The sequence below is a fragment of the Lolium perenne genome, chromosome 7 (assembly GCF_019359855.2).
Source record: "Lolium perenne isolate Kyuss_39 chromosome 7, Kyuss_2.0, whole genome shotgun sequence".
Lineage (NCBI taxonomy): Eukaryota > Viridiplantae > Streptophyta > Magnoliopsida > Poales > Poaceae > Lolium > Lolium perenne.
This window is the reverse complement of record NC_067250.2, coordinates 42,175,175-42,185,526: the sequence shown is the minus strand read 5'-3', so window position 1 is coordinate 42,185,526 and position 10,352 is coordinate 42,175,175. Positions and strand designations below refer to the sequence as shown.

At 48.7% G+C, this 10,352-nt stretch overlaps 1 protein-coding gene across 1 annotated transcript; it reads left to right on the top strand.

Annotated features, from left to right (window-relative positions):
- Window positions 1-2,045: 2,045 nt before the first annotated feature.
- LOC139833569 (3'-5' exonuclease-like) lies at window positions 2,046-3,864 on the top strand. Its single transcript, XM_071823877.1, has 2 exons — window positions 2,046-2,302; window positions 3,294-3,864. The coding sequence occupies exons 1-2, from the start codon at window positions 2,046-2,048 to the stop codon at window positions 3,862-3,864; spliced, it is 828 nt and encodes a 275-aa protein (XP_071679978.1).
- Window positions 3,865-10,352: the final 6,488 nt, after the last annotated feature.

Genomic DNA, 10,352 nt, shown 5'->3' with positions numbered 1-10,352 from the left:
GCACATTATATTACACATATATAGTGCCAGCCTTGAGCTCAATAACATAGTACCAAAAGGACACGTTAATTATAGATACTACCGAGGAGGTTCAACGCTCATTTACTTGAGCACATTACATAGACCAACAGGCCATTAGATAGTACCAGATCGATCGATAAGAGGTTCAACGCTCATATTACTTGAGCTCATACACACATATATATAGTACTACTAGCTTAATTAGAGAGGTTCAGCCTGCTAGCTCATTTCTCGAGCTTCCTGACATACAACTTGAGACCGCCCCGGGCGCGAATGCGGAACCAAAACACAAAGATATCATTTGCCTTCATCTTGCTCTTCCGCACCACAGCACTCCAGTTTGTTGTGATCACTGCACCGTCAAACTTCCCTTTGCCCTGGAAAATCCTCACTTTCACACCATGTCTCTCACTGTAAGAGACAAGAAAGTCATTATCTGGAAGCTGCATATTCGTCGAGATGTACTTCTTGGTAAACTTCCGGCTGAAGTACTGCAGATTATAAGATGCAAAACTTCATTCAGATGAAGTAATTGTCAACATATAAAGATGCAAAAACATCCTTGATCGAGATGGAGTAATTATATTTACCATTCTGGAACAGCCTTCCACGGTACTTGCACTCTTTATAGTGCACACATAAAAAGGAATTGCGGGGCGCTTTTGGTCAACAAGATATCTCAGGGTATCAACTTGTGTAGGATTCATTTCCACTAGATTGGGATACATGCAAAAGTCATCCCATTCCTCACCTGCCTCTATCCTGGGACCTACATATATAAGGAAACCAGGGAATAAGGCCTAGTTTAAAGTTTTCCTAAAACTGAAGTATATCAAACCAACAGTATTTATAGAAACTGAAGTATTCCTTGAATGCTACAAATTGACTAGCTATTATGCCAAACCGAGACTAATTAAGCATTTGACCTATATCCTGCATCTATAACTACTATATATATATTTTACCTCGACGAGTCAGATGGACATCAGCAGGAGGAGGAGGAGCAACTTCCTCATGCTCAGCTGCACAATCCATTGCTGCCGCATCATCAGCTTTCTCTTGCTTGACGTGAACCCTATCTAGAGCACCATCCTCACCTTCGGAGGATGAGCTGATGTCGATGGTCTCAACGGCCTTCTTGGATGGGACCAAAATGGCAACTTCATAGTCATAGGGGTCCATGGTGTCGACCTAATAACAAGCAGTGAACAATTTGAGAACTATGAAACTATTAATTACACATTAATTAAAACTAAGTTGGGATGTTTAGGTTCAGATTGACATTCGCACTAGCAGCACTAGCACATGTTTTGAATCAATCTAAACCAGGAAAATCTACTCTAGCACTAGAATCTACTTTGAATCGATCAAACCCTAGGAAAATCGCCGCTCGGACAAAAAAACCCCAATTAAAATCCCCCGAGATTAAGTACGGCAAACCCTAGAAAATCCCCCGCTCATCCCCCAAATTAACCTGAGCTTCGGCCGACGGAGGCAGTGGAGCTTCGGCCGACGGAGCTTGACGGAGCTGCTTGACGGAGCTTCGGTCGACGGAGTTGGGAGAGGAAGAGGCGGCAGTGGCGGCTGGGTGAGAGAGAGTGAGACAGGGGAGAAAGTTGCTTTTGGTATAGGACATTTTGGGGTGGGTGGGGCAAAATGGCACCCACCGACGTGTGGGGCCATCTAGCGCAGATACCACCGGGTTGGGCCATTTCCGGTAATTTTATGTGGATTAGGGGCCAGCAGGTAAAATGGAACCCTCATTCTCTGTTTTTACTAATTATAATAAATCAGAAATTCCCTCCTCCGCCTCTCCGCTTCTTGACGGTTCCACTCCGCTTCTTGCCGATTCCACTCCCACTAGACGGAAAACCCTCCTCCGCGCCAAGACGCTTCTGCCTCGCCGCTTCTGCCTCCTCCGCCGCTTCCTCCTCCGCCGCTTCTGCCTCCTCCGCGCCATGGACGCTGCTTCTTCTTCCTCTTCCTCTGTTCCGCAACCGCTTCTGCCTCCTCCGCCGTCAGCAATGCAGGCCATTACTCAGATCAGGACCTTCACCGTCCATGGCGGCAAGGAGATCGATGTTGTCTACACAAACGAGGAGGAGACGATGAGCAAGTACCTGAAGATGTACGCGCAGTGGTATGCGGAAGAAGAAGAGAACAAGTTTGTAGGATTGGATCTCGAGTACACTCGGGAGGACCCCAACCACGAAGAAGACAACTACCTCACCGTCACTCAACTGTGCATGAGGAACCACGTCCTCGTCTGCCACTTTTCCTGGTTTGTAGACCTTAATCTTGCTCTGATTTACTTAATCTTGCTCTGATTTTGTTAATCTTGCTCAGATTTTAGTTAATCGCTAGTGCATGATGAACCAAGTCACCCTCGAGTGCTCTGTTTTAGTTAATCTTGATCTGTTTTAGTTAATCTCGAGTGCAACAAATTAAACTACAAACCATGCTAGCTGCAAAACTAGTTTTGTTTCTGTGTTTTGTGTAACAAAAGCCACAAAGCATGGTGTGCTGATCTTGCAGATTGAATCTATCCATATGCTCATCTAGCATGTACTGGATTTCATTATACCAAATTAATTATCACAAAGCAAATTTCCGGAGTCCTGATCTTGCATTTAATAGACTTTTGTTAGTTTCAAAATTATATGATGCAAAATGATATTTCAATGACTAAAAAATTTGCACTTGCACATTTCATAAAAGTGTTGGTCATGCATTCTTTTAGTACCAAATGGATTATGACTAGATAATTTTCAGACTCTTGATCATGCACTTACTAAACTTATGTCAATTTTATTCAAGTTATGAGATTGCATAGACTAAACATTCGTATTCCCAAATTTTATTCAAGTGTTGATCTCGCAAGTACTAAATTTTTGCATCAAATTGAATCTATCCATATGCTCATCTAGCATGTACTGGATTTCATTATACCAAATTAATTATGACAAGCAAATTTCCGGAGTCTTGATCTTGCATTTAATAGAATTTTGTTAGTTTCAAAATTATATGATGCAAAATGAAATTTCAATGACTAAACAATTGCACTTACACATTTCATAAAAGTGTTGTTCATGCGTTCTATTAGTACCAAATGAATTATGACTAGATAATTTTCAGACTGTTGATCATGAACTTACTAAACTTATGTAGTTTAAAATTTTATATTCAAGCTATGAGATTGCATATAGACTAGCTTCGTAGTCCCAAATTTTATTCAAGTGTTGATCTCGCAAGTACTAAAGTTTTGCTTTCAGGACCAACGGGGCATGTCCGGCGCTGCGCTCATTCCTTCAAGATCAAGGAATTGTGTTCTGCAGCGTTGACAAGAGAGCAGATTTTATAAAGTTATATTACGAGAAGATTATAATTCCTAGGGAGAACTGGATCGATATCCAGGAAATTGTCAACGTCAAAGGTCTCAACGAGAGAGGAAAATTAATGAGGGATGGAATGGCTAGTCTTGCAACTAGCATCATCGACGAGTCGTACAGCCAGATGAAGAGCAAATTCCCTCCAGAGAGGCACAATTACTGGGAAGAGCAGCCGTTGTCTGATTTAAACCTGGAGTATGCAGCTAAAGATGCTTACGTGAGCTACCAGCTCTACGTTAAGATATGGTTCTTCCTGCGTTACCTTGTGTTTTGCCCCGGTTGCAAGAAGGAAGACGAGCTGAGGGGACGTCTGTGTCGCAAATGCAAGGCAGCAGAGATCGAAGCTGAACATGCACAGAGAAATGCTGCAGCTGAAATAGCAAGGTTAAATGCTGAACTTGCAAGCGCGCTGGCTGAACTAGCAATCTTGAAGGCACCAGCTTCCTGCAAATGACAACACCAGCAGACAAGTCCCCCTCATGGCAAACGGACGAAGATGAATGATGAGCAGTGGCTGGAGCGTAGTGATGCGCCGAAGAGTAGTGATTATTGGCAGAACCTGAGGAAGAAGTCGTGGACTGGTGCTGATCAGAAGAGTGATGATCCGTGGACGACGGAGATGAGTGATCAGCAGAGCCCGAAGAGTGATAATCCGTGGCTGACGAAGCCAGGCAATTACTGACGACTTCTCCAAGATCCATGCCTAGTTAATTATTTGTATTTGCTTGTCAAGAAACTTTGCTTCTATCGTCTCTTTGTTTATGAGGCACAGCTCGGGGTAGACTTGTATAGGATCTCCCCATTAGGTAGGATCATAGGATCAACTTAGAGAAATCATACTTTTCCTGATGTGAATAGTACTGTCAGATCTGGTTGAATATTCACACCCAGATTTATCTTTTTTGTTTCTCTAAGTGTATGTCGAATTTGAATTTGAAGTTACATGTACATCTCCATAATATATGTGTATGCCTCAAGTTTCACGAGAAATCTAGGGGGGTAGACCCGCCGGGGCACACGTTCACTGCTTTTGGGGGAAGGAGGGGAGAACGACCGCCGGAGCACCGGAACCCCACCAAATCTTGCATGTGGACCTATGATATGTGTTAAAGTGTGGTGCAAGGTCTAATGGTGCAAAAGTATCTCCCCTAAACCCTAAACCCTAAACTGGGGAGGCTTCGAGCACTAAAACCCCTCTAAAACCCTAAACCACGACACCGGAGCTGCAGAACCATGCATCATAAACCCTAACCCTAACCCTATACCCTAAACATATACCTAACCATAAATACTTACCTTTAACCTAAACCCTAGCCCTACCCCCTAAACCCTAGCCCTAACCCTACACCAAACCCTAACCAGTAGATCAGGCACACCCTCGATCGTGTGATAATGGCTCTAGCTGCGGGTATATGTGCCAAAGGGTCCCAATCTTGGTTCTCCATGTGTATATGTCCTAAACAAACCTAAAAGAATGAAAAGTTACATTGGTGCACCCTCGCGCGGAGAAATCTAGGGGGGCAGACCCGCCGGGGCACACGTTCCGCTGTTTTGGGGGAAGGAGTAGGAAACGGCCCGTTTCACCACATAGTTTGTCGGAACGAGGCCATATTTGGCACGTGCGTGGACCTTAGGATGGGAAGCAAGGCCCATGTCGCGGATTTCCAATCCGAACCACGGGCGATGGTTTTTCCATTTTCGGGGTGCCGGAAGGGCTTTTTTTGTGAAGGGGCTACATGGTGCGCATTTTAGTATTGCGCGAGACCTCCGCGCAGCGGTAGGATACCTCCTACGCACCACCTATCACATGCCGTATGCGCGCGGTAGCCATCTGGGAATCCCTCCCGCTTCCTGCGGTGTCCCGCCCAATCCGCTCGGAAACCGACCGGATCTCGATCTGGGGCCACACTTTCCTTTGCTCAATAAATGGAGGGAAAAATGTTTTTAGGTCTAGGACACGTCATTTTATGTGCTAAATGTTTTCCGTTTCGCGCGTTGGCGGACGGGTGCACGCGCGCTCCCGGTACGGCCATACCGCATGTCCCGACGGCCCCGTTTTGCGCAGTTGGCAAATTAAACGGAGCCAAAAAATCGAGCGGAGCTGCGTGGCGTCATTTTATGTGTCCTGGTAACCACTTCAAAAGACGGAATTGGGATACGGCAATTATCTTGAAAAACCCTTCACGAATAGGGCTATCACGTCCGGAGTTCTATGGCTTTTAGGGGAAACGAGTAGGAAACAGCCCATTTCACCACATAGTTTGTCGGAACGAGGCCATATTTGGCACGTGCGTGGACCTTAGGATGGGAAGCAAGGCCCGTGTTGCGGATTTCCAATCCGAACCACGGGCGACGGTTTTTCCATTTTCGGGGTGCCGGAAGGGCTTTTTTTGTGAAGGGGCTACATGGTGCGCATTTTAGTATTGCGCGAGACCTCCGCGCAGCGGTAGGATACCTCCTACGCACCACCTATCACATGCCGTATGCGCACGGTAGCCATCTGGGAATCCCTCCCGCTTCCTGCGGTGTCCCGCCGAATCCGCTGGAAACTGACCGGATCTGAACTGGGGCCACACTTTCCTTTGCTCAATAAATGGAGGGAAAAATGTTTTTAGGTCTAGGACGCGTCATTTTATGTGCTAAATGTTTTCCGTTTCGCGCGTTGGCGGACGGGTGCACGCGCGCTCCCGGTACGGCCATACCGCATGTCCCGACGGCCCCGTTTTGCGCAGTTGGCAAATTAAACGGAGCCAAAAAATCGAGCGGAGCCGCGTGGCGTCATTTTATGTGTCCTGGTAACCACTTCAAAAGACAGAATTGGGATACGGCAATTATCTTGAAAAACCCTTCACGAATAGGGCTATCACGTCCGGAGTTCTATGGCTTTTAGGGGAAATGAGTAGGAAACGGCCCGTTTCACCACATAGTTTGTCGGAACGAGGCCATATTTGGCACGTGCGTGGACCTTAGGATGGGAAGCAAGGCCCGTGTCGCGGATTTCCAATCCGAACCACGGGCGACGGTTTTTACATTTTCGGGGTGCCTGAAGGGCTTTTTTTTTGTGAAGGGGCTACATGGTGCGCATTTTAGTATTGCGCGAGACCTCCGCGCAGCGGTAGGATACCTCCTACGCACCACCTATCACATGCCGTATGCGTGCGGTAGCCATCTGGGAATCCCTCCCGCTTCCTGCGGTGTCCCGCCGAATCCGCTTGGAAACTGACCGGATCTGAACTGGGGCCACACTTTCCTTTGCTCAATAAATGGAGGGAAAAATGTTTTTAGGTCTAGGACGCGTCATTTTATGTGCTAAATGTTTTCCGCTTCGCGCGTTGGCGGACGGGTGCATGCGCGCTCCCGGTACGGCCATACCGCATGTCCCGACGGCCCCGTTTTGCGCAGTTGGCAAATTAAACGGAGCCAAAAAATCGAGCGGAGCCGCGTGGCGTCATTTTATGTGTCCTGGTAACCAGTTCAAAAGACGGAATTGGGATACGGCAATTGTCTTGAAAAACCCTTCACGAATAGGGCTATCACGTCCGGAGTTCTATGGCTTTTAGGGGAAATGAGTAGGAAACGGCCCGTTTCACCACATAGTTTGTCGGAACGAGGCCATATTTGGCACGTGCGTGGACCTTAGGATGGGAAGCAAGGCCCGTGTTGCGGATTTCCAATCCGAACCACGGGCGACGGTTTTTCCATTTTCGGGGTGCCGGAAGGGCTTTTTTTTGTGAAGGGGCTACATGGTGCGCATTTTAGTATTGCGCGAGACCTCCGTGCAGCGGTAGGATACCTCCTACGCACCACCTATCACATGCCGTATGCGCGCGGTAGCCATCTGGGAATCCCTCCCGCTTCCTGCGGTGTCCCGCCGAATCCGCTGGAAACTGACCGGATCTGAACTGGGGCCACACTTTCCTTTGCTCAATAAATGGAGGGAAAAATGTTTTTAGGTCTAGGACACGTCATTTTATGTGCTAAATGTTTTCCGTTTCGCGCGTTGGCGGACGGGTGCACGCGCGCTCCCGGTACGGCCATACCGCATGTCCCGATGGCCCCGTTTTGCGCAGTTGGCAAATTAAACGGAGCCAAAAAATCGAGCGGAGCCGCGTGGCGTCATTTTATGTGTCCTGGTAACCACTTCAAAAGACGGAATTGGGATACGACAATTATCTTGAAAAACCCTTCACGAATAGGGCTATCACGTCTGGAGTTCTATGGCTTTTAGGGGAAATGAGTAGGAAACGGCCCGTTTCACCACATAGTTTGTCGGAACGAGGCCATATTTGGCACGTGCGTGGACCTTAGGATGGGAAGCAAGGCCCGTGTCGCGGATTTCCAATCCGAACCACGGGCGACGGTTTTTCCATTTTCGGGGTGCCGGAAGGGCTTTTTTTTGTGAAGGGGCTACATGGTGCGCATTTTAGTATTGCGCGAGACCTCCGCGCAGCGGTAGGATACCTCCTACGCACCACCTATCACATGCCGTATGCGCGGTAGCCATCTCTGGGAATCCCTCCCGCTTCTGCGGTGTCCCGCCGAATCCGCCGGAAACCGACCGGATCCGATCTGGGGCCACACTTTCCTTTGCTCAATAAATGGAGGGAAAAATGTTTTTAGGTCTAGGACGCGTCATTTTATGTGCTAAATGTTTTCCGTTTCGCGCGTTGGCGGACGGGTGCACGCGCGCTCCCGGTACGGCCATACCGCATGTCCCGACGGCCCCGTTTTGCGCAGTTGGCAAATTAAACGGAGCCAAAAAATCGAGCGGAGCCGCGTGGCGTCATTTTATGTGTCCTGGTAACCACTTCAAAAGACGGAATTGGGATACGGCAATTGTCTTGAAAAACCCTTCACGAATAGGGCTATCACGTCCGGAGTTCTATGGCTTTTAAGGGAAATGAGTAGGAAACGGCCCGTTTCACCACATAGTTTGTCGGAACGAGGCCATATTTGGCACGTGCGTGGACCTTAGGATGGGAAGCAAGGCCCGTGTCGCGGATTTCCAATCCGAACCACGGGCGACGGTTTTTCCATTTTCGGTGCCGAAGGGCTTTTTTTGTGAAGGGGCTACATGGTGCGCATTTTAGTATTGCGCGAGACCTCCGCGCAGCGGTAGGATACCTCCTACGCACCACCTATCACATGCCGTATGCGCGCGGTAGCCATCTGGGAATCCCTCCCGCTTCCTGCGGTGTCCCGCCGAATCCGCTGGAAACTGACCGGATCTGAACTGGGGCCACACTTTCCTTTGCTCAATAAATGGAGGGAAAAATGTTTTTAGGTCTAGGACGCGTCATTTTATGTGCTAAATGTTTTCCGTTTCGCGCGTTGGCGGACGGGTGCACGCGCGCTCCCGGTACGGCCATACCGCATGTCCCGACGGCCCCGTTTTGCGCAGTTGGCAAATTAAACGGAGCCAAAAAATCGAGCGGAGCCGCGTGGCGTCATTTTATGTGTCCTGGTAACCACTTCAAAAGACAGAATTGGGATACGGCAATTATCTTGAAAAACCCTTCACGAATAGGGCTATCACGTCCGGAGTTCTATGGCTTTTAGGGGAAATGAGTAGGAAACGGCCCGTTTCACCACATAGTTTGTCGGAACGAGGCCATATTTGGCACGTGCGTGGACCTTAGGATGGGAAGCAAGGCCCGTGTCGCGGATTTCCAATCCGAACCACGGGCGACGGTTTTTACATTTTCGGGGTGCCTGAAGGGCTTTTTTTTGTGAAGGGGCTACATGGTGCGCATTTTAGTATTGCGCGAGACCTCCGCGCAGCGGTAGGATACCTCCTACGCACCACCTATCACATGCCGTATGCGTGCGGTAGCCATCTGGGAATCCCTCCCGCTTCCTGCGGTGTCCCGCCGAATCCGCTTGGAAACCGACCGGATTCGAATCGGGGCCACACTTTCCTTTGCTCAATAAATGGAGGGAAAAATGTTTTTAGGTCTAGGACGCGTCATTTTATGTGCTAAATGTTTTCCGCTTCGCGCGTTGGCGGACGGGTGCATGCGCGCTCCCGGTACGGCCATACCGCATGTCCCGACGGCCCCGTTTTGCGCAGTTGGCAAATTAAACGGAGCCAAAAAATCGAGCGGAGCCGCGTGGCGTCATTTTATGTGTCCTGGTAACCAGTTCAAAAGACGGAATTGGGATACGGCAATTGTCTTGAAAAACCCTTCACGAATAGGGCTATCACGTCCGGAGTTCTATGGCTTTTAGGGGAAATGAGTAGGAAACGGCCCGTTTCACCACATAGTTTGTCGGAACGAGGCCATATTTGGCACGTGCGTGGACCTTAGGATGGGAAGCAAGGCCCGTGTTGCGGATTTCCAATCCGAACCACGGGCGACGGTTTTTCCATTTTCGGGGTGCCGAAGGGCTTTTTTTTGTGAAGGGGCTACATGGTGCGCATTTTAGTATTGCGCGAGACCTCCGTGCAGCGGTAGGATACCTCCTACGCACCACCTATCACATGCCGTATGCGCGCGGTAGCCATCTGGGAATCCCTCCCGCTTCCTGCGGTGTCCCGCCGAATCCGCTGGAAACTGACCGGATCTGAACTGGGGCCACACTTTCCTTTGCTCAATAAATGGAGGGAAAAATGTTTTTAGGTCTAGGACACGTCATTTTATGTGCTAAATGTTTTCCGTTTCGCGCGTTGGCGGACGGTGCACGCGCTCCCGGTACGGCCATACCGCATGTCCCGATGGCCCCGTTTTGCGCAGTTGGCAAATTAAACGGAGCCAAAAAATCGAGCGGAGCCGCGTGGCGTCATTTTATGTGTCCTGGTAACCACTTCAAAAGACGGAATTGGGATACGACAATTATCTTGAAAAACCCTTCACGAATAGGGCTATCACGTCTGGAGTTCTATGGCTTTTAGGGGAAATGAGTAGGAAACGGCCCGTTTCACCACATAGTTTGTCGGAACGA

What these genes read in the sequence shown, in the direction of transcription:
- LOC139833569 (XM_071823877.1), top strand. Translation starts at nt 2,046, where the DNA reads ATGCAGGCCATTACTCAGATCAGGACCTTCACCGTCCATGGCGGCAAG. An exon ending in CTCGTCTGCCACTTTTCCTG is followed by an intron (nt 2,303 to 3,293) that starts GTTTGTAGACCT and finishes TTTTGCTTTCAG; the next exon opens with GACCAACGGGGCATGTCCGG.